Here is a 27976-nt window from a genome sequence, read left to right as displayed (position 1 = left end):
GTCATAGAGAGATACAGCACTGAAACAGGCCCTTCGGCCCACTGAGTCTGCACTGACCAGCAACCACCCATTTATACTAATCCTACATTAATCCCTTTTTCCCTCTCAAATCCTCACCTTCCCTCAATTCTCCGACCACCTACCTACACTAGGGGCAATTTTTACAATGGCCAATTTTACCTATCAGCCTGCAAGTCTTTGGCATGTGGGAGGAAACTGGAGCACCCAGAGGAAACCCACATGGTCACAGGGAGAACTTGCAAACTCCGCACAGGCAGTACCCAGAACCAAACCCGGGTTGCTGGAGCTGTGAGGCTGTAGTGCTAACCACTGCGCCACTGTGCCGCCCTAAACCCTACGTTCCCCAACATTTCTGGGAGGTAATCTGTGTCCTCCTTTATGAAGACAGAACCAAAGTATGTATTTAATTGGTCTGCCATTTCTTTGTTCCCAATTATAAATTCCCCCGTTTCTGACTGTGAGGGAGCCACATTTGTCTTCACTCATCTTTTTCTCTTCACATATCTTTAGAACCTTTTTACAGTCAGTTTTTATGTTCTTTGCAAGCTTATTCTCATACTCTATTTTCCCCTTCTTAATCAATCCCTTTGTCCTCCTTTGCTGAATTCTAAACTGCTCGCAGTCCTTCGGTTTGCTGCTTGTTCTGGCCATTTAATATTTCTCCTCCTTGGATCTAATACTATCCCTAATTTCTTTTGTAAGCCACGATTGAGCCACCCTTCCTGTTTTATTTTTGTGCCAGACAGGAATGAACAATTGTCGTAATTCATCCATGCGCTCTTTAAATGCTAGCCATTGCCTATCTACTGTCAACCCTTTAAGTAGCATTCCCCAATCGATCATAGCCAACTCGCACCTCATACCTTCATAGTTTCCTTTATTTAGATTCAGGACCCTAGTCTTGGAATCAACTCTCTCACTCTCCATCTTAATGAAGAATTCTATCATGTTATGGTTGCTCTTCCCCAACGGATCCTGCACAAAAAGATTGTTAACTAATCCTTTCTCATTATACAATACCCAGTCTAGGATGGCCTGTTCTCCAGTTGGTTCCTCAACGTATTGGTAAAAAAAAACCATCATGTATGCACTCCAGGAATTCTTCCTCTACAGTATTATTGCTAATTTGGTTTGCCCAATCTATATGTAGATTAACGTCACCCATAATTACAGTTGCACCTTTATTGCATGCGTCTCTAATTTCCTGTTTAATGCCATCCTCTACATCGCCACTGCTGATTGGGAGTCTATATACAACCTCCACCAACGTTTTCTGCCCCTTGGTGTTTCTCAGCTCCACCCATACAGATTCCACATCAGAATTCTCTAAGCTAATATCCTTCCTCACTATTGTATTGATTTCTTCTTTTACTAACAACGTTACTCCACCTCCTTTCCCTTTTTACCTGTCCTTCCTGAATATTGAATACCCCTGGATGTTCAGTTCCCACCCTTGGTCACCCTGCAGCCATGTGTCTGTAATCGCAACAAAATCCTATCCATTTCCATCTATTTGCACGGTTAATTCACCTACCTTATTCCGCATACTGCGCACATTGAGACACAATGCCTTTAGGCTTGTCTTTTCAACATTCTTAGTCATCTTAGCATTATTTCACACTATGACCCTATTTGTTTCTTTCCCTTGATTACTATGCCTTCCACGTATACCTTTTTGTTTCCTGTCTTTCGTTTCTATCCTTGTTTCCTCCTCCTCAGTCTCTCCGCTCAGGTTCCCTTTCTCCTGCCATTCTAGTTTAAATGCTCTCCAACAGCACTAGCAAACGCTCCTGCGAAGACATCGGTTCCGGTCCTGCCTGGATGTAACCCGTCCCACTTGTTCAAGTCCCACCTTCCCCAGAACCGGTCCCGATGTCCCAGGAATCTGTATCCCTCCCTCCCGCACCATTTCTCCAGCCACGCATTCATCTGGTCTATTCTCCTGTTCCTATCCTCACCAACACGTGGCACAGGAAGTAATCCTGAGATTACTACCTTTGAGGTCCTGCTTTTTAATTCAGCTCCGAACCCCTTAAATTCATCTTGCAGAACCTCATCTCTTTTCTACCTATGTCGTTGGTACCGACATGTACCATGACCACTGATCGTTCACCCACCCCCTTCAGAATTTCCTGCAGCCCTTCCGAGACATCCTTGACCCTAGCACCGAGGAGGCAACATACCATCCTGGAGTCTCCTTTGCGGCCACAGAAGCGCCTGTCTGTTCCCCTTACATTTGAATATCCTATCAGTATGGCTCTCCCAGTCTTTTTCCTCCTCCCTGTGTAGCAGAGCCATCCGTGGTGCCACAATCTTGGCTGTTTCTGCTTTCCGCTGGGACGCCATCCCCCCGCAACAGTATTCAATGTGATCTATCTGCTTGAGAGAGATATGGCCACAGGAGACTCCTGCACTACCTGCCTGTGCCTACTGCTCCGCCTGGTGGTCACCCATCCCTTTTCTGCCATTGCAGCCATTACTTGCGGTGTAACCACCTCACTAAACCTGCTATCCACGACGTCCTCAGCATCGCGGATGCTCCACAGTGAATCCACCCGCAGCTCCACCTCCATAATGTTGGTAGCCAGAAGCTGCAGATGGATACACTTCATGCACACATGGTCGTCAGGGACACTGGACGCATGCCTGATTTCCGACATAGCGCAGGAGGAGCATATCATGGGTGCGAGCTCTCCTGCCATGAATTACGTTTAGATTAGTTGGGTGGCACAGTACCGCAGTGGTTAGCACCACAGCCTCACAGTTCTAGCGACCCAGGTTCAGTTCTGGGTACTGCCTGTGCTGAGTTTGCAAGTTCTCCCTGTGAGCGCGTGGGTTTTCGCCGGGTGCTCCGGTTTCCTCCCACAGCCAAAGACTTGCAGGTTGATAGGTTAATTGGCCATTGTAGATTGCCCCCAGTGTACTTAGGTGGTAGGGAATAAGGGATTAATGTACCAGAGCAGTAGGACAGCTAGTGAAGTAAATGAGGAGGACATAGTAAATAAGGCCAGTCGGGCTAAGAGGAAGAGCAGGCAGGGAGATGTTGCTGAGCACAGCGGGACTGGTGGTCTGAAGTGCATTTGTTTCAATGCAAGAAGTATAACAGGTAAGGCAGATGAACTTAGAGCTTGGATTAGTACTTGGAACTATGGTGTTGTTGCTATTACAGAGACTTGATTGAGGGAAGGACAGGATTGGCAGCTAAATGTTCCAGGATTTAGAAGCTTCAGGCAGGATAGAGGGGGATGTAAAAGGGGTGGGCGAGTTGCATTACTGGTTAAGGAGAATATCACAGCTGTACTGCGGGAGGACACCTCGGAGAGGTCATGCAGCGAGGCAATATGGGTGGAGTTTAGAAATAGGAAGGGTGCAGTCACGATGTTGGGGGTTTACTACAGGCCTCCCAACAGCCAGCGGGAGGTAGAGGAGCAGATATGTAGACAGATTTTGGAAAGATATAAAAGTAACAGGGCTGTAGTGGTGGGTGATTTTAACTTCCCCGATATTGACTGGGACTCACTTAGTGTTAGGGGCTTGGATGGGGCAGGAGCATCCAGGAGGGCTTCTTGAAACAATATGTAGATAGTCCAACTGGGGATGGGGCCGTACTGGACCTGGTATTGGGGAATGAGCCCAGCCAGGTGGTCGAAGTTTCAGGAGGGGAGCATTTCGGGAACAGTGACCATAATTCCGTACGTTTTAAGGCACTTATGGATAAGAGTAGTCCTTGAGTGAAGGTGCTAAATTGGGGGAAGGCTAATTATAACAATATTAGGCAGGAACTGAAGAATTTAGATTGGGAGCGGCTGTTTGAGGGTAAATCAACATCTGACATGTGGGACTCTTTCAAACATCAGTTGATTAGAATCCGGGACTGGCATGTTTCTGTGAGGAAGAAGGATAAGATTGGCAAGTTTCGGGAACCTTGGATAACACGGGATGTTGTGAGCCTAGTCAAAAAGAAAAAGGAAGCATTCGAAAGGGCTAGAAGGCTGTGAACTGACAAAGCCCTTGAGGAATATAAAGACAGTAGGAAGGAAATTAAGCAAGGAGTCAGGAGGGCTAAAAGGGGTCATGAAAAATCATTGGTAAACAGGATTAAGGAGAATCCCAAGGCTTTTTATACATATATAAAGAGCAAGAGGGTAACCAGTGAAAGGGTTGGCCCACTCAAGGACAGAGAAGGGAATCTATGTGTGGAGCCAGAGGAAATGGGCGAGGTACTAAATGAGTACTTTGCATCAGTATTTACCAAAGAGAAGGACTTGGTGGATGATGAGCCTCGGGAAGGGAGTGTGGATAGTCTGGGTCATGTCGTTATCAAAAGGGAGGAGGTGTTGGGTGTCTTGAAAAGCATTAAGGTAGTTAAGTCCCCAGGGCCTGATGGGATCTACCCCAGGCAAGGGAAGAAATTGCTGGGGCCTTGACAGAAATCTTTGTATCCTCATTGGCTACAGGTGAGGTCCCAGAGGACTGGAGAATAGCCAATGTTGTTCCTTTGTTTAAGAAGGGTAGCAAGGATAATCCAGGAAATTATAGGCCAGTGAGCCTTACGTCAGTGGTAGGGAAATTATTGGAGAGGATTCTTCGGGACAGGATTTACTTCCATTTGGAAACAAATGAACTTATTTGAGAGAGGCAGCATGGTTTTGTGAAGGGGAGGTCGTGTTTCACTAATTTGATTAAGTTTTTTGAGGAAGTGACGAAGATGATTGATGAAGGAAGGGCAGTGGATGTTGTCTATATGGACTTCAGTCAAGCCTTTGACAAGGTCCCTCATGGCAGACTGGTACAAAAGATGAAGTCACACGGGATCAGAGGTGAGCTGGCAAGATGGATACAGAACTGGCTCGGTCATAGAAGACAGAGGGTAGCAGTGGAAGGGTGCTTTTCAGAATGGAGGGCTGTGATTAGTGGTGTTCTGCAAGGATCAGTGCTGGGACGTTTGCTGTTTGTAGTATATATAAATGGTTTGGAGGAAAATGTAGCTGGTCTGATTAGTAAGTTTGCGGACGACACAAAGGTTGGTGGAGTTGCAGATAGTGATGAGGATTGTCAGAGGATACAGCAGGATATAGATCGGTTGGAGTCTTGGGTGGAGAAATGGCAGATGGAGTTTAATCCGGACAAATGTGAGGTAATGCATTTTGGAAGATCTAATACAGGTGGGAAGTATACAGTCAATGGCAGAACCCTTAGGAGTATTGACAGGCAGAGAGATCTGGGCGTACAGGTCCACAGGTCACTGAAAGTGGCAACACATTTGGATAAGGTAGTCAAGAAGGCATACGGTATGCTTGCCTTCATCGGTCGGGGCATAGAGTATAAAAATTGGCAAGTCATGCTGCAGCTGTACAGAACATTGGTTAGGCCACACTTGGAATATTGCATGCAATTCTGGTCGCCACACTACCAGAAGGACATGGAGGCTTTGGAGAGGGTACAGAAGAGGTTTACCAGGATGTTGCCTGGTCTGGAGGCATTAGCTATGAGGAGAGGTTGGATAAACTCGATTGTTTTCACTGGAACGACGGAGGTGGAGGGGCGACATGATAGATGTTTACAAAGTTATGAGTGGCATGGACAGAGTGGATAGTCAGAAGCTTTTTCCCAGGGTGGAAGAGTCAGTTACTAGGGGACATAGGTTTAAGGTGCGAGGAGCAAAGTTTAGAGGGGATGTGCGAGGGAAGTTCTTTACACAGAGGGTGGTGAGTGCCTGGAACTTGCTGCCGGGGAAGGTGGTGGAAGCAGCTATGATAGCGACGTTTAAGAGGCATCTTGATCAATACATGAATCGGATGGGAATAGAGAGAAACGGTCCCTGGAACTGCAGAAGGTTTTAGTTTAGACAGGCATCAAGATCGGCGCAGGGTTGGAGGGCCGAATGGCCTGTTCCTGTGCTGTACTGTCCTTTGTTTTATTTGTTCCCTTTAAAAAGTACTAATTACTCCAAACACTACCCACTGCAATCTAAAGTTGTTCATATATTAAATAAATAATTTTTAAAAATGCACTTTAGTAGTGCTCACCTTATCACTTATATGGTAGTTTCTGAGGTTGTTTTTTAAAAAAGAACTTTCCCCTTATTTGTTTAAGCTATTTAATTGCACAACAGCTGTTACTTACCCAGCCAATCTGCTTGCAGATTTCCGGTGATGTCACTGTAAGTCTTGCTTTCCTCTTTTGAACCTCAGTGTGTGCCAGCACAGAGAGAGCCTGTTGCTGCTCCGGTCCTCAGATAAATTATGGCCTCGAGCCCCTCTCTTTCCTTTTCAGGTCCCGCTTCAGATCAGCCTCTTCCCAGGTCCGACTGACACCACTCCAGTCCTCAGGTAAGTAAGGACCTCGAGCCCCGCTCTCTCCTTTTCAGGTCCCGCTCTGGATCAGCATCCTACCAGGTCCGCTTGCCGCTGCTCCGGTCCTCAGGTAAGTATGTTCCAATTGCACGATGCAGTGCAACAGCTCACCAAGACTTGTTTGACAGTGCCTCCCAAATCCAGGGCCTCTACCACCGAGAAGAAGGGTAGCAGGAATATGGAAATACTAACACAAAACTGTACTCTAAGTCACACATTATCCTGACTTGGAAATATATCACTGTTCCTTTATTGTCACTGGGTCAGAATCCTGGAGCTCACATGTATCAGCACTATGGGTGCACCTGCGCAACACAGACTGCAACATTTCAAGAAGGCGACTCACCACCACATTCTCAAGGGCAATTAGGGATGGGCAATAAATGCTGGCTTTGCGAGTGATTCCTACTTTCCATCAATGAATAAAAAAGCCTCGTGAATTCTTTGCTCCTTCTCCAGTCTAACTAGAACTGTTCACAGTACTTGCAAGTGTGGTCTAACCAAGCCACCAGATGAGTTTAATGTAACTTCTCTGCTTGGAAGGCATTTTGAAATCCAAATATATTGCATCTATTGCATTACCTTGATGTACTCTTTCTGTGCTTTCTTTAAAGTATTTAATAAGGTTGGTTAAGCATGACCCTCGTTTTTTGAAACAAAAACAAGAAATGCTGGAATCACTCAGCAGGTCTGGCAGCATCTGTGGAAAGAGAAGCAGAGTTAACGTTTCGGGTCAGTGACCCTTCTTCGGAACTGACAAATATTAGAAAAGTCACAGATTATAAACAAGTGAGGTGGGGCTGGGGCAAGAGATAACAAAGGAGAAGGTGCAGATTGGACCAGGCCACATAGCTGACCAAAAGGTCACGGAGAAAAGGCAAACAATATGTTAATGGTGTGTTGAAAGACAAAGCATTAGTACAGATTAGGTGTGAATACACCTTGCCCCACCCTCACCTCACTTGTTTATAATCTGTGACTTTTCTAATATTTGTCAGTTCCGAAGAAGGTTCACTGACCCGAAACGTTAACTCTGCTTCTCTTTCTACAGATGCTGCCAGACCTGCTGAGTGATTCCAGCATTTCTTGTTTTTGTTTCAGATTTCCAGCATCCGCAGTATTTTGCTTTTACTCGTTTTTTGAAATCTGTGCTGACTATATTTTCAGTTTCCAGATGTTTTTCTATTACATCTTTGAGTCAGGATTACATGATCTTTTTTACTACCAATATTAACTAATTGGTCCATAGTTTCCTGGACTTCTTGTATCTCACTTTAAAAATATAGAAGATATGACAAAAATAGAGACATGCCGAAGCTTTTCATCTTGCACTCATCAGGACAATCGCAAGGATAACCAATGTAAGGGACAACAACAACTTGTACTGCATGAGAAGAGAGTGCTGATTGGTAGAGGTGTTGCCATGGCAAATGCACCAGTTTACGGTGACTGACAGTTAATTGCCAAACTTTGCTTAAAATTTAAACCAGGCAGCTTGACTCTGATTGGTCAAGGCATTGCCCTGAGGAATGAACTAGCGAATGGCTGTCACTTATTTTGTTCAGCTGAAGCAGGCACAATGTTTGTCCATATTCTTTCTGTCTGCAAAGAACAGGTCCCTGTGTATTAATATATGTAGCTTCCAGTACTGCAAATGTGCCATACTGCGAGCCCCACTGGCAATCTTAAATTGGTTGTCAGCATAATTCTTATCAGACTGTGGATTATTTAGCAAATGTTGTCCAATCGCCAGTGTGATGCGAGGTACATAGGCCGTACATCCCAAAGACTGGCGGATCGCATCAAATAACATGTCCCTTCTGCTGTTCACAACAGGCAAGGTACGGGCTGTACCCAACCGGTCAATGCTTGCAAAACTCAAAACACAGTGTTCAACATTAGATGTAATTCTGCGATTAGACAACATTTGCTAAATAATCCACAGTGTGCGAAGAATTTAAGATTGTCAGTAAGGCTTGCAGTGTGACACATTTGCACATACTGGAAGCTACATATATTAATTTTTTTTATTCATTCATGGGATGTGGGTGTCGCTGGCTAGGCCAGCATTTATTGCCCATCCTGAATTGCCCTTGAGAAGGTGGTGGTGAGCTGCCTTCGTGAACTGCTGCAGTCCATGTGGGGTAGGTACACCCACAGTGCTGTTCGGAAGGGAGTTCTCGGGTTTTGACCCAGCGACAGTGAAGGAATGGTGATATAGTTCCAAGTCAGGATGGTGTGTGACTTGGAGGGGAACTTGCAGGTGGTGGTGTTCCCATGCATTTGGTGCCCTTGTCCTTCGAGGTGGTAGAGGTCATGGGTTTGGAAGGTGCTGTCTAAGGAGTCTTGCTGCAGTGCATCTTTTAGATGATACACACTGCTGCCATTGTGTGTCGGCTGTGGAGAAAGTGAATGTTTGTTAATGGGATGCCAATCAAGTGGGCTGCTTTGTCCTGGATGGTGTCGAGCTTCTTGAGTGTTGTTGGAGCTGCACCCATCCAGGCAAATGGGGAGTATTACAACACACTCCTGACTTGTGTCTTGTAGATGATGGGCAGGCTTTGGGGAGTCAGGAGGTGAGATAGGGCCCTGTTCTTTGCAGACAGAAAGAATATGTACAAACATTGCACCTGTTTCAGCTGAACGAAATAATTGACAGCCATTCACTGGTTTATTCCTCAGGGCAATGCCTTGACCAATCAGAGTCAAGCTGCCTGGTTTACATTTTAAAGTGGCAGTTAACTGTCAGTCAACGTAAACATGGCAACACCTCTACCAATCAGAGTGCACTTGCCAACTAATCAGCACTCTCTTCTCATGCAGTATAAGTTGTTGTTTTCCCTTACATTGGTTATTCTTGCGATTGTCCTGATGAGTGCAAGATGAAAAGCTTCGACAACATGTCTCTATTTTCAGCAATACCCTAGTTCTGCACTACTAAACAACTATTTATATGACAAAAAAACATGCTTGCCTAATTTACAGATTCCCTTATACCTAATCCATGCTGGCACAACAGGTTGTAAAATGTACCCTCTTGTGTTGAGTTGTCCAATTATTTGTCTGCTTAACTTATTTTGTAATTCTAATTCTCTACAGCATTATCAGATTAATAAAGAGAATCCATCACTTGCTAGAAACATGCCTCCTATAGCTGGAAAGATACTCTGGGTGAGACAGCTCTTCAGACGCATACATGAGCCCATTGACTATTTCTATGTAAGTAATTCTGTTGTAAAATGATTAAATAATAATACAATTGTACATATGGAAGAGGCAGGCATAAAGTACTTTCTTCAACAAAATTAGGGCCCACAGATTTATTATTGAAAGGTTTCATGCCTGGAATACTGAATAAACAGATGCTGCCATTGGAAAATTAGCCCTCCTAGAAAGATAGAGCAATCTAGAAATTGAAAGTTCATTATTGCATTATGACAGGCTGTGAAACAGCACTTAATAAATTTAGTCATTGGTTGACTAGTACCAAGAAAAAGTGACCAAGGAAGGCGCTGGATTGTTGTAAAGATACAAATGGACTGAACTGCTGTGACCTGTACATTATTGCAGAATCATAATAGATGGTTGACTTAAATGCTCACAGGAATCTTGCGGATTTGCATTAAATACCAGGGTCACCCACATCTCAGCAGCAAATGAAAAAGCGCTGATTTCCAGCTTTATCACATCTTCAGCCAGACCTGCCATCTCTACCCTTATCAACAGTTGCCTGCCACACATTTTTCTTCCCCTCTACTTAGTGGGTAGCCCCAGCAGTACAAATACTGCTGTTTTGGATGAACATTGTGGGCCTCTGCAAGGTTCCTAAATGTTCAAATATGTGGCCACATCTTGATAGATTGTTTAGCTGTACTTCTTCACTTTGCTGCACTGGTACCATCGCAAAAATTTGCAAGGCGCTTGACAACTTGGTTGCATCCCTCTTGCCATACAACAGTGCTGCCAGTGGTATCCATTATACAAGACAATCAATTATATCAGCAGTCGCTGCATGGTGAAAGTGAATGACTTATTAACATTTTTATTGGCATTGAATCACTGTGAGTACATCTATCTTTCCAATAACAACTTATATTTTTAAAAACGATAACATCTTGAGTGTTTTACAAGGGAAGAGGCAGGATAAATTAAACAGTGAGAGGGCAACCAAACACAGTCAAAAAATGTAATGTTTCAAATCTTTTGAAAGGAAAATGGTGACAAGGCATTAAGGAGAGAATTCCAAAGAGCAGTCATAGAGTCATAGAGTTATACAGCACAGAAACAGGCCCTTCGGCCCATCGTGTCTGTGCCGGCCATCAGTGGTGCAATGACTGTCAGCTTCCAATAGTAGAGTAGCGGCAGTAGAAAATCAGCAGCAAGTCAGAGACAGGAGACTGGAGGGGACAGGCTGGGATTTATGGCTTGAGAAAATCATTGGCATATGATAGAATGAGATCGTGGAGGGATGTACACCAAGAATGAGGGTTTTGACCTCAGTAGGTCAGAAAGCAGGGAACCAGTGAAGTTTGGAAAGTACAAAGGTGATTCAAATACAGAACTCTTTGAGGATACTTTGGGTGTAAAGTTCTGCATTTGTATTTAAGGGTGGAGGAAAGGAGGCTGACAATGAAAGCTTTAGAGACATCCATTGTAGACTTAGTGAAGGAATTATTCATCGTCTCAATTCATTCCATCTTCGCTGCCTCCGGAGTATACTTGGCATCAGGTGACAGGACCGTATCTCCAACACAGAAGTCCTCGAGGCGGCCAACATCCCCAGCTTGTACACACTACTGAGTCAGCGGCGCTTGAGATGGCTTGGCCATGTGAGCCACATGGAAGATGGCAGGATCCCCAAAGACACATTGTACAGCGAGCGTGCTACTGGTATCAGACCCACCGGCCGTCCATGTCTCCGCTTTAAAGACGTCTGCAAACGCGACATGAAATCCTATGACATTGATCACAAGTCGTGGGAGTCAGTTGCCAGCGTTCGCCAGAGCTGGCGGGCAGCCATAAAGACGGGGCTAAAATGTGGCGAGTCGAAGAGACTTAGTAGTTGGCAGGAAAAAAGACAGAGGCACAAGGGGAGAGCCAACTGTGCAACAGCCCCGACAAACAAATTTCTCTGCAGCACATATGGAAGAGCCTGTCACTTTAGAATTGGCCTTTATAGCCACTCCAGGCAGTGTATCCATTGTCTCTCGAGATAAGGAGGCCAAAGATATATTGAGAGTTTAGGAAGTGGAGACAGAGAGATGGAAGTGGAAGCAGGCAATACATCAGAGCTCAAAGGTACACTTTTTACGTTCACTGGATGTGATACAGAAAAGACAGCTCAGGGTTGAGTAGGACGCCGAGATTATGTGCAACCTGATGTGTAATTTCGGTATTCTGCTCTGTCCTGAGTGGACATCGAGTTAGGAGAATATAGGTGCTAGCCAGAGCAGGTAATTGAGGAAAATTGCTGAAGAATAGATCAGGGACTGTGGTAGTGTCCAGCTGCTGGAGACCATATTACAAGGGAGTCCGGGATGTAAAAGGATACAAATTGGGCCATAATTTGCAGTAGCATGGCCTTGACCTTGGACATTTAAGTTTAACATTTTTTGTGTGGCAAGTTGCTGAACATATGAGCTAATAATGTCACAGTGAGGAAAACAGGGCATCTAGAACATGAGTGAACAAGACAAGTGACTGTGCATCATCTTAACTATTCAGATGAAGAATTATGAAATTAACAGTGAGGTTAGAGTGGATTAACTCAATGGCAAATCAGGTGTAGAAAGACAAATAAAGTGAGGGAAAGAAAGATTGTATTAAGAAAGATAAAATGAAAATGAAAGGAAAAGTTAAAAAAAAGTATTTTTAAAAACGTTTCTCATAGTTCATTTTCAGTGCCAATAATGTTGACTGGCAGTAATTAACACTGGGCATGTTATTATAATGGTACTTAAATTGAAATGACAAGATTTAACTTTCTGTGGCAAATTTAGTTCATATCTACCTTGCAACAACTTCACACCATACAATGAATTTCAATGGTGAGGTGAGATTACGTTTTGAACAGCACATCTCATGCAACAACTTTTGGATACCGTGTTTAACCATGCATCTGCTCCTTTCCCATTTACAGCAAGCGGCATTAGTCTCAACCATTATTTTGATAGAAAATTCTGGCCCAATATTGGACTGAAGACCAACTCAACCCCATGTCCTCTCAAACACACACAAGCAGCAGATGCAGTAGAAATGTGAGAGAGTGGGCAAAGAGGACAGTGTCAGTCTGCCACCAAAGTATCTGATTTCGTTGATTCACATGCTGGGCTGTAACAGTACATAGGCAAAGAAGGCTGTAGCTCGAGATTCTCAGGCTGTCAGTGTAGCCGCAAGGGAATCACTGAACAAGAGTAGCAAAGAAGCAATTCGAAAGGCTAATGGTATATTAGCTTTTGTTGCAAAGGGATTACATACGAACTTACAAACTTATGAATTAGGAGCAGGAGTAGGCCACTCAACCCCTCGAGCCTGCTCCGACATTCAACAAAATCATGGCTGATCTGATTGTAACCTCAACTCCACATTCTCGCCTGTCCTCGATAACCTTTCACCCCTTTGATGGATAAAAGGAAAGCCTTAAAACAATTATACAGGGCACTGGTGAGGCCACACACCTGGAGTGCTCTGTGCAGTTTTGGTCTCCTTACCTAAGGAAGAATACACTTGTTCGAGAGAGAATGCAATAAAGTACACAAGACTGATTCCTAGGATAGAATCATAGAATTATAGAATGGTTACAGCACAGAAGGAGGCCTTTTGACCCATTGTGTCTTTGCTGGCTCTCTATAGGAGCAATTCATCGAGTGCCACTCCCCCGCCTTTTCCCCATAGCCATGCACATTCCTCCTTTTCAGATAATAATCCAATTTCCTCTTGAATACCTTGATTGAACCTGCCTCCACCACACTGTCAGGCGATGCATTCTAGATCCTAACCATTTATTGTGTGAAAACGTTTTTCCTCATGTCGCCATTGCATCTTCTGCCAATTACCTTAAATCTGTGCCCTCTGGTTCATGATTCTTCCACCAATGGGAACATTTTCTCTCTATCTACACTGTCCTGACCCCTCATGATTTTGAATACCTCAATCAAATCTCCTCTCAGTCCCAACTTCTCAAACCTATCTATGTAATTGAAGTCCCTCATCCCTGGATGGAACATTGTCGTGAATCTTTTCTGGACCCTCTATGCCACCTTCACATCCTTCCTAAAGTGTAGTACCCAGAACTGGATACAATACTCCAGTTGAAACTGAACCAGTGTTTTATACAAGTTTAACATAACTTCCTTGCCCCTATTGATAAAGCCTAAAATGCTGTCTGCTTTTTTCACCACTTTCTCAACTTGTCACCTTCAATGATTCATACACATATGTATCCAGGTCCCTCTGCTCCTGAACCCCCTTTAGAATAGTACTTTTTATTTTATATTGTCTCTCTGTATTTTTTCTATCGAAATGAATCACTTCACACTTCTCTGCATTAAATTTCATCGGCCACTTGTCCGCCCATTCCACCAAGCTGTCTATGTCTTTTTGAAGTTCTACACTATCCTCCTCACAGTTCACAATACTTCCCAGTTTTGTATTGTCCTCATTTTTTAAAATTGTGCCCTATACACTAAGATCTAGGTCATTAATATATATCAGGAAGAGCAGGGGTCCTAATACCGACCCCTGGGGAATTCTGCTATGAACCTTCCTCTAGTCCAAAAACAACCATTAAGCATAGGTAGGTGGTAGGGGAATATAGGTAGGTGGTAGGGGAATTGAGGGAAGGTGGGGATGTGGTAGGAATATGGGATTAATCTAGGATTAGTATAAATGGGTGGTTGATGGTCGGCACAGACTCGGTGGGCCGAAGGGCCTGTTTCAGTGCTGTATCTCTAAATAAAAAAATAAAATAAATAAGCACTACTCTCTGTTTCCTGTCACTCAGCCAATTTTTAATCCATGTTGCTACTATCCCTTTTATTCCATGGGCTCTAACTTTGCTGACAAGCCTGTTATGTGGCACTTCATCAAATATCTTTTGGAAGTTCATATACATCACATCAACAGCATTACTCTCCAAGCCTCCCTGTTGCCTCTTTCAAAACTCAAGAAAGTTAGTTAAACACGATTTGCCCTTAACAAATCTGTGCTGGCTTTTCTTAATTAATCCACATTTGTCCAAGTGACTATTAATTTTGTCCAGAATTATCATTTCTAGAAGCTTGCCCATCACCAAGGTTAAACTGACTGGCCTTGGTTTCTCGGCTTATCTTTACACTCGTTTTTTGAAGAAGGGTTTTACATTTGTAATTTTCTAGACCTCTGGCACCATCCCTGAGTCTAAGGAAGATTGGAAAATTATGGCCAGTGCGTCTGCAATTTCCACTCTCACTTCCCTCAGTATCCTTGGGTGTATCTCATGCGATCCTGATCCCTTATCAACTTTAAGTACAGACAACCTATCCAATACTTCCTCCTTATCAATTTTAAACCCTTCCAGAGTCACAATGAACTCCTCCTTCACCATGATCCAGAGCGCTCTGAATTTGTTTACCCTAGCTTTCCCCTTCGTGGGAATATCCCTTGACTGTGCCTGAACTATCCCTTCTTTAAAGGCAGCCCATTGTTCAATTACAGTTATACCTGCCAACCTTTGATTCCAATTTATTTGGGTCAGATCTGTTCTTGCCCCATTGAAGCTGGCTATCCCCTAGTTAATTATTCTTACTCTGCATTGTTCCTTTTCCTTTTCCATAGCCAGATTAAACCTTATGATACGATGATCACTGTCCCCTAAATTTTCCCTTCTGGACATTTGATCTACTTGGTCCAGATCATTCTCAAGAATCAGATGTAACAATGCCTCATTTCTCATTGGATTGGAAACATACTGCTGTAGAAAATTCTCCTGGACACACTCTAGAAACTCTTGCCCCTCTCTGCCCTTTACACTACTATCTCAGTCGATATTTGGATAAAATCCCCCATTATAACTACTCTATAATTCTTGCACCTCTCTGTAATTACCTTGCAAATTTGTTCCTCTATATCTTTTCCAATGGTTGGTGGCCTATAGACTACACCAAGCAATATAATTGCACCTCTTTTGTTCCATATCTCTAGCCAAATGGATTTTGTTCTTGACCCCTCCAGGACATCCTCTCTGTCTAGCACTGCAATGTTCTCCTTCATCAATATTACCACCGATCCCCCTTTTCCTCCTTTCCTATCCTTCCTGGACACAAGGTGTTTAATTTTTATTTTTTTTTATTCATTCATGGGATGTGGGCGACGCTGGCCAGGCCAGCATTTATTGCCCATCCCTAATTGCCCTTGAGAAGGTGGTGGTGAGCTGCCTTCTTGAACTGCTGCAGTCCATTTGGGGTAGGTATACCTACAGTGCTGTTAGGAAGGGAGTTCCAGGATTTTGACCCAGCAACAGTGCAGAGCTGGGCTGAGAGATGGCAAATGGAGTTTAATGCGGAAAAGTGTGAGGTGATTCACTTTGGAAGGAGTAACAGGAATGCAGAGTACTGGGCTAATGGGAAGATTCTTGGTAGTGTGGATGAGCAGAGAGATCTTGGTGTCCAGGTACATAAATCCCTGAAAGTTTCTACCCAGGTTAATAGGGCTGTTAAGAAGGCATATGGTGTGTTAGCTTTTATTAGTAGGGGGATCGAGATTCGGAGCCACGAGGTCATGCTGCAGCTGTACAAAACTCTGGTGAGGCCGCACCTGGAGTATTGTGTGCAGTTCTGGTCACCGCATTATAGGAAGGATGTGGAAGCTTTGGAAAGGGTGCAGAGGAGATTTACTAGGATGTTGCCTGGTATGGAGGGAAGGTCTTACGAGGAAAGGCTGAGGGACTTGAGATTGTTTTCGTTGGAGAGAAGGAGGAGAAGAGGTGACTTAATAGAGACTTATAAGATAATCAGTGGGTTAGATAGGGTGGATAGTGAGAGTCTTTTTCCTCGGATGGTGATGGCAAACACGAGGGGACATAGCTTTGAGTTGAGGGGTGATAGATATAGGACAGATGTTAGAGGTAGTTTCTTTACTCAGAGAGTAGAAGGGGTGTGGAACGCCCTGCCTGCAACAGTAGTAGACTCGCCAACTTTAAGGGCATTTAAGTGGTCATTGGATAGACATATGGATGAAAATGGAATAGTGTAGGTCAGATGGTTTCACAGGTCGGCGCAACATCGAGGGCCGAAGGGCCTGTACTGCGCTGTAATGTTCTAAAAAAAATGCTCTAACCACAACCATCTTCCTTTGTGCTCGGTATGACTCCAACCAGCAGAGAGTTTTCCCCAATTCCCATTGGCTTCAATTTTGCCAGGGCTCCTTGATGCCATACTCAGTCAAATGCTGCCTTGATGTCTCGGGCAGTCACTCTCACCTCTTGAGTTCAGCTCTTTTGTTCATGTTTGAACCACGGCTGTAATGCGGTCAGGAGCAGAGTGGCCCTGCCAGAACCCAAACTGAGTGTCACCGAGCAGTGCTGCTTGATAGCACTGTCGATGACACCTTCCATCACTTTACTTATGACTGAGAGTAGACTGAAGGGGCAGTAATTGGCTGGGTTGGACTTGTGCTGCTTTTTGTGTACAGGATATACCCGGGAAATTTTCCACATTGCCGGATAGATGCCAGTGTTGCAGCTGAACTGGAATAGCGTGGCAAGGGCACGGCAAGTTGTGGAGCACAGGTCTTCAGTACTATTGCCGGAATGTTGTCAGGGCCCATAGCCTTTGCAGTATCCAGTGCCTTCAGTCATTTCTTGATATCACGCGGAGTGAATCGAATTGGCTGAAGACCGGCATCTGTGATGCTGGGGACTTCAGGAGGAGGCCGAGATGGATCATCAAGTCGGCACTTCTGGCTGAAGATTGTTGCAAATGCTTCAGCCTTATTTTTCGCACTGATGTGCTGGGCTCCCCTATCATTGAGGATGGGGATATTTGTGGAGCCACCTCCTCCAGTTAGTTGTTTAACTGTCCACCACCATTCACGGCTGGATGTGGCAGGACTGCAGAGCTTAGATCTGATCCATTTTTTATGGGATCGCTAAGCTGTGTCTACGCATGCTGCTTATGCAGTTTGGTACGCAAGAAGTCCTGTGTTGTAGCTTCCCCAGATTGACACCTCATTTTGAGGTATGCTTGGTGCTGCTCCTGGCATGCTCTCCTGCACTCTTCAGTGAACCAGGGTTCGTCTCCTGGCTTGATGGTAAAGGTAGATGGGGAACATGCCAGCCAGGTCATGAGGTTACAGATTGTGGTACATTTCTGCTGCTGCTGATGGCCCACAGCGCCTCATGGATGCCCAGTTTTGCATTGCTAGATCTGTTCGAAATCTATTCCATTTCGCACGGTGGTTAGCCACACCACACGATGGAGGGTATCCTCAATGTGAAGGCGGGACTTCATCTAGCTGCATGCGGCTCTGGGGGCACAGGTTGCAGACCCCTGCTCTGGCTAATTCCCACAGGTCCAGAAAGTCAAAGACTGCACACATATGGCTGTCAAGGCATCTTCACATCACCCTGAAGTATTCATCAACATAAAGGAATTCCACTCCATCAAAAGTCGGCAACCACAAAATGATCATCGCACATATCTGTGCAACATTCACAGGCAGCTGCCATGATGCTTTTATCCTGCATCAGTCAAGCCTACAACAGATATTCACACCTCGAAGCAGAGTCAGCAGATGGCTCCTTGGAGACAAGATCAACCTCTAAAGACGTGACTGATGACAGCTGTGAGAAGCCTTACCACTGATGCTAAGGAAAGATACAACAGAAGCCACATGAGCATCAAAGCTGTAACTGCACAAGAATTTTCAGATGCTGAATATACAGTTCAGATCCCTGGACAGATATAGGGATGTCCTTCAGTATGCACCAGCCAGGGTTACTAGAATCATATTGATCTGCTGTGCCTTGCCCAACATTGCACTGCAACGTGGACTGGAGTGCCAAGAGGAGGAGGGTGATAATTGTTCTTCATCAATAGTACGTTATGGGGTGGGTTCAAAGTCAGGGGGAAAGTAATAAAGTCTAAATTAGGTTTACTGTTCATGTATGTGAATGCAGAGTGTGATAAATAAGGTTGATGAGTTGCAGGCACAGATAGCCACTTGGAACTCTGATGCGGCAGTTAAAACAGAGACCTGGCTCAAAGAAGGGCAGAACTGGGTATCAAGTAACATTCGTGCCACACAAGTGCCAGGCAATGACCATCTCCAACAAGAGAGAATCTAACCATCTCCCCTTGGCATTCAACAGCATTACCATCGCTGAATCCCCCACTATCAACATCCTCGGGGCTACCATTGACCAGAAACTGAACTGGAGTAGCCATATAAATACCGTGGCTACAAGAGCTAGGAATCCTGAGGCGAGTAACTCATCTCCTGACTCCCCAAAGCCTGTCCACCATCTATAAGGCACAAGTCAGGAGAGAGACGGAATACTCTCCACTTGCCTGGATGGGTGCAGCTCCAAAAACACTCAAGAAGCTTGACACCATCCAGGCCAAAACAGATTGGCACCCCATCCAGTGGCAGCAGTGTGTACCATCTACAAGATGCACTGCAGCAATGCACCAAGGCTCCTTAGACAGCACCTTCCAAACCCGCGACCTCTACCAACTAGAAGGACAAGGGCAGCAAATACATGGGAACACCACCACCTGCAAGTTCCCCTCCAAGCCACACACCATCCTGACCTGGAACTATATCACCATTCCTTCACTGACGCTGGGTCAAAATCCTGGAATTCCCTTGATACAGCACTGTTGGTGTACCTACACCCCAAGGACTGCAGCGGTTCAAGAAGGCAGCTCACTACCACCTTCTCAAGGGCAATTAGGGATGGGCAATAAATGCTGGCCTCGCCAGCAATGCCTACATCCCATGAATGAATTTTTAAAAATGTACTTGTGGACAGCTGGTTGTGAGATTCTACAAATGCCACCAGCATGGAGCCAAAGGTGAAGAAATTAAGGGCTGTGGTGACTTTGACCATCACTTGCAATACATGCCCACCTGGTTTTCTTCCAGAAGGCTGCAAATGTCAGTGACTACCTGACGGGAAAGTTTGAGCCCCCTGAGGCACTGGTGCTCAGTCATGTCCAGCAAGCTTATCCTCTGCCTGTATTGGGGGTATTGCCTCCTGTGAGCTGGCTCTCTAGACCCATCGCCTCACTCCAGTGGAGTGGTAAGTAGTTAAGGAGAAGGCTGCTCCTGCTGGAGCTGCTCCTGCTGCCGTTGCTCCTCTTGTTCCTCAGCTTAGGACCAGGATAGAGCTCTCTAAGTTGCTCTCATGCTGCCAGGATGGCTAACAGCTGGAAAGTTCAGATCAAAGGCAAAAAAACTGTAAGATAGCAGAAATAACCTCCAATATCTTAGAAAGCAGTGAAAGCACACTCTCAGAACTAGTCCTGTGAACAAAGGCATTTCACTTAGGCAAGAATTCAGGAGTCAGATCTAAGTCTTTAAAGCTTTTCCTGCTCTTCAGTTGCGTAGCTGTGTCACTTCCTGCTGTCCTCTCGCCTTATTTTACTTGGTGAGTTCCAGGAAGCCTGGGAAATCATTGTGCACAGAATTAAAGTCAGGATGCTGGGCTAAAACGCCAGCTAGTGAGCAGTTTTCATATTTAAATAGCAGTCCCAACTGTCTACCTAGATTTTCTTTGCACTGAGTATTTCCAGCATTTTCTGTTTTTATTTCAGATTTCCAGCATTTGCAGAATTTGGGTTTTGTGTTTTCTGGTCAGTGTCCATCAGCAGGTAGCCTGGGCCTTCAAAATCCAAATCCTCTGCAGTGTGCGTGGCCTTGTCTTGGTGAGCTTCTACCTTCCATCCTATCCCTGTGCTGAACTCCTGTGCACTTGTGCCCTGTGAATCACTATAAGATCATAAGAAATAGCAGCTGGGCTGAGCCATTTGGCCCTTCGAGCCTGATCCACCATTTAATAAGATCAGAGCTGATGAGGGATTTTAGCTGCAAGTTTAGGTAGGAGAAGCTGTGGTTGTTCTCCTTGAAGCAAAGGAAATTGAATGGAGATTTGGTAGCGGTGTTCAAGATTTTGACAAGTTTGGTTAGAATCAACAAAGAAAAGTTATTCCCATTAGCTGATGGTACAAGGACTAGGGGACACAGATTTAGGGTTTTGGGCAAGTGAGAACTCTTTTACGCAGTGAGTGGCAATGACCTGGAACTCGCTGCCTACCAGGGTGGTGGAAGGGGAGACTTCAAAAGGAAATTGGATGGGCACTTGAGGTAAATGAACTTACAGAGCTATGGGGATAGAGCCAGGGAATGGGACTGATTTGGATTGCTCTCCAGAGAGCCGGTGGGCCGAATGGCCTTCTTCTGTGCTGTTATGGCTCTATGATTCTATGACGCTAATATAAGAAATAGGAATGGGAGTAGGCCAGTTGACCTCTTGAGCCTGCTCTGCCATTCAATTAAATCATGGCTAATCTGATCATGATCTCAAATCGACTTTCCTACCTGCCACCTGTAACTGTTTTACTCCCTTGTTATCAAACATTTGTCTAACTCAGCCTTGAATATATTGAATGACCCAGCCTCCATTGCTCTCTGGGGTAGAGATTCCAAAGATTAATGATCATGTGAGAGAAGAAATTCACTCCTCATCTCTGCCTTAAATGGGAGCCCCCTCATTCTGAAACTGTGCCCCCTCGTTCTAGTATCCCCCACAAGGGAAAATATCCTCCCAGCATCTACCCTGTCAAGTCTCCACAAAATCTTATGTGTTTCAATAAGATCACCTCTCATTCTTCTAAACTCAATTTTCCTTCATAAGACAACTCCTTCATCCCAGAAATCAGCCGAGTGAACCTTCTCTGAACTGTCTCCAATGGAAGTATAATCCTCCTTAAATAAGGTGGCCAAAACTCTATACAGTACTCTAGGTGTGGTCTCACCAACACTCTGTACAGTTGTAGCAAGACTTCCCTACTTTTATACTCCATCCCCCTTGCAATAAAGACTAACATTTCCATTTGCATTCCTAAAAATTATTGCTGTACCTGCATGCTAACTGTACGAAGCCACCCAGATCCCTCTGTACTGCAGCATTCTGCAGTCTCTCCCTCCATGTAAATAAAGTTCTGCTTTTCTATTCTGCCTACCAAAGTGTATTACCTCAAATTTTCGCACATTATAATCCATCTGCCAAATTTTTGTTCGCTCACTTAACCTATCGATATCCCTTTGCAGACTCTTTGGGCTGGATTTATGGCGATGGTGTGGGCCATGGCACCGGCACTGGAAGTGGATGTCATTTCTGTTATCTAATTAGGCAGCTGGCTGCAGGCGATCTCGCAGCAACCAGCCGATTAAGGAGCGCACGGTGCGGGGACTGGCCAAATCAGGGCGCGAGGTGGGAACGGAGGTGGTCAGGACAGCATCAGTTGATGCCGCAGTGGGTGCTGGCACCATATTTAAAGGGCAGCCAGCCTGCATTCGTTCTGTATGAACAAGGCAGTCTCTTCCAGTTCCTGTTGCCTTGGTTTGAACTGTCACTGCTGCCTAGAGAGACTGGTGCTGTTGCCTTGGTATAACCTGCCACTGCTGCCTGGAGACACTCTGCTGCAGCTGCCTACAACCATCCTGCTCCTGCTGCTGCTGCGCCCCTCATTCAAGACTCAAAGGTACCAAGGACGCAACACACAAATAGCAGAAGCAAGACCTGGGTAGCCCCACAGTTCAGCGATGCCTCCCTGTATGTTCTCCTCCAGACTGCAAGGGAAGGCGGGAGGTCCTTTCTCAAGAAAAGGGAGAAGGAGAGGAGAAAGGGACACACCTGACCAAGCATGCCTGGGCGGCGATTGCAGATGAGATCAACAACGGTGGGGTCACCCCAAGAACCTAGGTTTCATATCAGAAGTGCATCAATGAACTCATTTGATCTGCCAAGGTGAGTACTCCAGACCTCTTTTCCCTTCGGGGCTTGAATGTGGTATCCCAAGAGGTTTGGCTTGGTGCTGAGGGAGTGGCCACCCAGTCAGTGGCAAGATATTCAGGCAACAGCATATCCTGCCCAAGGCATGGCTGCGTTTCAGTGAGACGTGCCTTTTGGTGTTCCCCGACCCCCAGAAGGTCACTCGGGAGTGGCTGTATGCAGGTGACATCTTTGTGTTCCCATCATGAGCAGCTGGGCTACCACCAGAATGTGCTCCATGGGAAAACAAGCAGTCATCCTTTTTGCGCCTCCTGGAGAAGAGGGCACATAAGATTAAAGAGAGGGCCAAGACCAGCTGTATCCCAACATCCTCACCCCCATGGAGAAGGAGACCTTGGAACTGGCAAGCCATCGACTATTGCTGATTATGAGACAGGAGTGCCAACCCAAGAGTGTGAGTCAACAAGTGCGGTTGCACTAGGATGCATGTGACACACAGAAGGCATAGTTCCCATATGACCAATGCTGGACACATGGAGCTCCACAACAAGCATGGCAAGGATGAGGAAATGGGAGCCCCTTTTTTTATTCATTTGGGGGATGTAGGCATCGCTGGCTAGGCCAGCGTTTGTTGCCCATTTCTAATTACCCTTGAGAAGTTGGTGGTGAGCTGCCTTCATCAACCGCTGCAGTCGATGTGGGGTAGGTACAAACACAATGCTGTTAGGAAGGGAGTTCCAGGATTTTGACCCAGTGACAGTGAAAGAACAGCAATATAGTTCCAAGCTAGGATGCTGTGTGGCTTGGAAGGGAACTTGCAGGAAGTGGTGTTCCCATGCATTTGCTGCCCTTGTCCTTCTAGGTGGTAGAGGTTGTGGGTTTGGAAGGTGCTGTCTAAGTAGCCTTGGTGAGTTGTTGCAGTGCATCTTGTAGATGGTACACACTGCTCCCACTGTGCAACGGTGGTGGAGGGAGTGAATGTTTGTGAATGGGGTGCCAATCAAGTGGCTGCTTTGTTCTGGATGGTAATGAGCTTCTTGAGTGTTGTTGGAGCTTCACCCATCCAGGCAAGTGGAGAGTATTCCATCACACTCCTGACTTGTGCCTTGTAGATGATGGACAGGCTTTGGGAAGTCAGGAGGTGAGTTACTCGCTACAGGATTCCTAGCCTCTGACCTGCTCTTGGACCTATGGTATTTATGTGGCCAGTGCATGTTTATGTTCTCTCATACAGATCGGTGGCAAGCCAAGGCTATAAGACATTGAGAGACTGGGGGACAGTCGGCCACCTCTGAGTAAGAGGAGACTTTATCAGAGGGTGCCGTGTCATATCATCCCTCTGCACCCTCCACCAGCACAGATACTCTCCCTTCGGTGAGTATGCGTTCCGATTAGATTCACAGTCACAAGCTGGTGCACACAACACAGATGCACTTGAGATTTGATTGAGGCTGTGACAGCTGAGGCCACTGATGGTTGGAGGACTGTGGGAGGCCAAGTCCAGGCTGAGTTCCAGGCTCATGACATGTCTTGGAGTTGGTTGTGATATGGCAACTGCTGCAGTTGAAGTGAGAGGTGATGGAACATCTGGCAGAGCTTTTAGAGGCTATGCACAGCCATGCGAATGATGGAGGTATCCATCCAGGCCATGAGTGCTGCCCTGTCTCTAATGGGTGCATGCTTGGCTTCCTCTATTGAGAGACTGGCGACCTTCATGAAGAGCTAAATTCGGCAGACCAGTCGGTAGCTGCCAGAGATATACACAGACCTGCATGTCATTGCCTTGGCCATGAGCTGAATGCAGCAGTGGCAAGGCAAGAGGGGAAAGAGGCACCTAGATTTCCACCAGGTCCTCCTCCTTCTCAGGTCAGCAGAGAAGATATAAGTAAGTGTTCCTTGTAAGGGAGGAGAAGTGGCTGCCTTCCACTTCTGGGGCTCCTCCCAGGGCGCTCCTGGAGTGGACAGCAGCTCCTCAGCTCCTCTGCCAGTAACACCAGCTCCTGTAGCTGAAACAACAGAGCATGTGCAGGAGACCCTCAGCATGCCTGGGCCCTCCAGGCTGCAGGCAGCCAGAGGATGACAGCCAAAGTCATCCCAAGCCCAGGGGCAGCACAATCAGCAGCCTCCCTCCATGTCAGCTGAAAGCGCAGGGGCAGCATCATGTCGGAGAACCCATGAGAATTAAGAGGAGCACTTAGCTGAACTTGGGGAACACGGGTGATTTACATATCTAGATGTTAAGTTTCCTTTCTGTTGTGTGCCTCAATAAATCTTTCAGTTAATCTTCCTGCTTCTCATTCTAGTTTTTGGTGCGCTGTCAGATCACATCTACACTTGTCTACCTGAAGGAGCTGGAAGTAATGGACTAAGCAGCATCTGTTGAGCTCCTCAGCCTTGCCACTATGCGATCTGCACCTGGGCAATGGACAGCCAAATGAAAGACACAGCAACAGGGCTGATTCAAGCTAAATCTTCATTCGCATCTTTCTGAAATGGAACAAGGGTCACAGGAAATGGCTCTGTATGAGGCTGTTCTGAGCCTCCCTTGTGTGTATCTCAATTTGCCTTCCCTGTGGTTCAAGGGAACTTGCATCACCTGGTCAACTGGCTCCTCCATATCCTCATCGTCATCAGAGGCATCGCGACCACCAGTGTTTTCATTGTTCAATGCCTCCCCGCTCTGCAGTGCTAGGTTGTGCAGTGCACAGCCGGCTACCACGATACACGAGACACTCACTAAGGCATACTGAAGGGCTCCAATGGATCAATCAAGGCAGCTGAAGCATCTTTAGAATTGCAATGCCTTGCTCAATGGTCATTCTGGTTGATCCGTGGCAGGTGTTATACCTCTCCTTTGCATCCGTGCATGTGTTCCTCATAGGCGTGAGCAGCCATGCCTGTAGTGTGTAGTCCTTGTCTCTTAGAATCCATCCTTGAAGGCGCACGGGAATCTAGAAAATCTGTGGCACTTGGGACCGTCGAAGTTTGTAGGCATCGTGGCTGCTTCCTGTAGGAACACACCTGTAGGATCCCCTTTCAGTGATCACTAGTTGAACATTGAACAAGTGGAAACCCTTTCTGTTGATGAAAGCCACTGCCTAGTCCACGGGAGCCTTGATGGCCACATTCGTGAGTCAATGACATCTTGTACCTGGGGGAATCCAGCGAGGGACCCAAACCTAATGGTCCTCCCTGCCTGACTCTTCGGATCAGTCGGTGTTGCACTAGTCACCTGCCCCCTTGAACAGGCATCCTTATGCACCGATGGTTTGCAGACTGGGAGATCCCACACGTCCCCAGTTCCTGGAAGCAGCCAGAGGCGTAGAAGTTCAGAGCCACAGTGATCTTCAGGCCCACGGGACATTGGGTGTCCACCAATCCTCATGAGTCTCAGTTCGTCCTGTAGCCTGGTGCCGAGATCAGTGATGGCCTCCCTGGAGAGCTTGCAGTCTTCAGAGACACTGCTGCTTGGACATCTGCAGAAGGTTCAGCCTTGGGCCATATATTGTGTTACAACTGTTTTTTTTATTAAAAACTGAGAATTCTGTGTGTTTAAAAAAATTGAGAATTTTTTTTTTTGCTCAGTGAACACTAACCTGCAGATAGTTGGAATTCCTGCAATGTTTTGAAAGGAAGTCAAAAAAAAAGTTGAACTTCATGGGTGCTTTGAAAGGAAGTTGAACTTATCCAAGGATAGGAAAGCCACCAATTTCAAGGAAACCACAGGGATTTGACCTTTCTTAAGAGCAGCATTTGAGTGATGGGGGAGACACTGTGTGACCATGCTCAGGAAGGTTCTTTTTTCACCTTGGACCCTTTAAAAAGCCTGAGAATTGGATAAATGGAATTCATTTGTAATCTTGCTTTGATCTGCCTGCAGCAAGGGAGAAAGACCCAGGACAGTGTGACCTCTCTCTGTAAAGGAGACTTGCATCTCTTGAAGAGGAATCCTGCATTTGAAAGTTGGCAGATTCCTGTTGCCTGCAGTCTCTGAAGAATTCTTGCATCCAGAGTGGTTCCTGTTATCTCCTGTGTTTTGGGAGCTCCTGAAATCTCAAGAAACCTTCTCCTGCTGGACTGCTGTTTTTAAAACCCAAGCAAAGCGGTTGCTGCATCCCTGCCGAAAGACCTGTCTGACACCTACCGCAAACAAATTGCCCTGAAAGCCTACCTATCACAGACTGTTTATCAACCTTGCCCGGAGAGACTTCGAATGTCATCTGACTATTCGACTCTGGCACACCTCACCGTACCCAAAATATCCTACCAGGACGTGATAAATGAATTTATTTTTATTATTCCCTATATTCCTAAGAAACAGCTGTCAACTAAAAATCCTTTTCCCCCAATTAACCATTTTTAAATGTATGTGAGTGTGTGTGAGGGTTAAGGAAATAAGGTTTTTTTTCATATATAGCTTTACCTCATTAGTGGTTAATACCTATTATTTCTTTTCTAAAAAATAATTGTTGTTTAAAGAAACCTGTTTTGGTGTGCTTTATTCTGGTGGAAAAAAATAACGTGTTTAATTTGTCTATTCGTCAATAGGTGGGAAACGTTATTTGATATACTATGACCTGTGGAGTAGTGGGACTGAATTAACAGTGCATTGCTCCCACCTTGGTTGTAACAACTGTTTCCTGGGGATAGGCTCTTCTGCATACACATGGTTGGTCATGTGCCCCCCTGCAACCTTCTGTGCTGGACCCATCCCATGTCTGGCCCGCTAGATGGTTATGTGCCCCTGCTGGAGTTTGCATCAGAGCTGCCCCTCCTCAACGGGACCCATGAGACCTGGGTAAATGAGGCCCATGGCAGGTGGCCTCCTTTTCAATCCATGTCATACCAACAAGCCGACCACCCCACCCACCCCCACATCCCTGGACACAATTTCAAAATAAGGGCGAAGCCACTTCAGACAGAGATGAGGAGAAATATTTTTACTCAGAGGGTTGTGAATCTTTGGAATTCCCTACCCCAGAGAGCTGTGGAGGCTGAGTCATTGGGTATGTTTAAAGCAGAGATAGACAGATTTCTTAATACCAAGACATAAGGGGATATGAGGATAGTGTGGGAAAAAGGCATTGGTGGATGATCAGCCATGATCGTACTAAATGGTGAGGCAGGCTCGATGGGCTGAATGGCCTACTCCTGCTCCTATGTTCCTATTCCCCTGTGTCCTCTCTTCAGGGCATTTATCCCCTCTGAGACCGTGGCAACACCCACTCCACTCCGTCACCTTCGCGCCTCTTCTGCTGACGTCTGCCACTGCCCTTTGTACGCCACCCTTCCTGCCCTCGCATGCTGGCTGTCCAAATGGCTTCACTGAAGAAGTAGCACTTTTCCCCCACTTCCGTATCATTCCCTGCCTCCCTGCTGCTTCTTTTCACCAGGCAGGGCACCGAAGCCCAGTGGTCCCCTTGCACTGCGAATAAAACTGCAGTTAATTGGCTTTTTAAATATCTTAATTGGTATCCTGCCACCTCGTTGTCAGAGGTCTGTCCTCCATGGTTTCCGCTGCTGGTAAAATCCGAAGTGACATCATGACATCAGACTTCCTACAAACGCGGTCTGCTGCAATTTTACCCCACCCACCTCTGACCTC

General features: G+C 45.8%; 1 protein-coding gene across 1 annotated transcript in view; it reads left to right on the top strand.

Moving 5' to 3' along the window:
• The window catches only part of LOC137367180 (dynein axonemal heavy chain 8-like), a 2531605-nt gene that overhangs the window by 394148 nt on the left and 2109481 nt on the right, over positions 1-27976 (top strand). Inside the window, exon 28 of the mRNA XM_068028616.1 lies at positions 9477-9596. Coding sequence (XP_067884717.1) covers positions 9477-9596 — 120 coding nt within the window. The remainder of the gene's footprint in view (positions 1-9476; positions 9597-27976) is intronic.

This window comes from Heterodontus francisci, chromosome 3 (assembly GCF_036365525.1).
Source record: "Heterodontus francisci isolate sHetFra1 chromosome 3, sHetFra1.hap1, whole genome shotgun sequence".
Taxonomy (NCBI): domain Eukaryota; kingdom Metazoa; phylum Chordata; class Chondrichthyes; order Heterodontiformes; family Heterodontidae; genus Heterodontus; species Heterodontus francisci.
The sequence above is the reverse complement of the archived record's forward strand: the minus strand, read 5'-3'. Positions and strand labels throughout refer to the sequence as shown.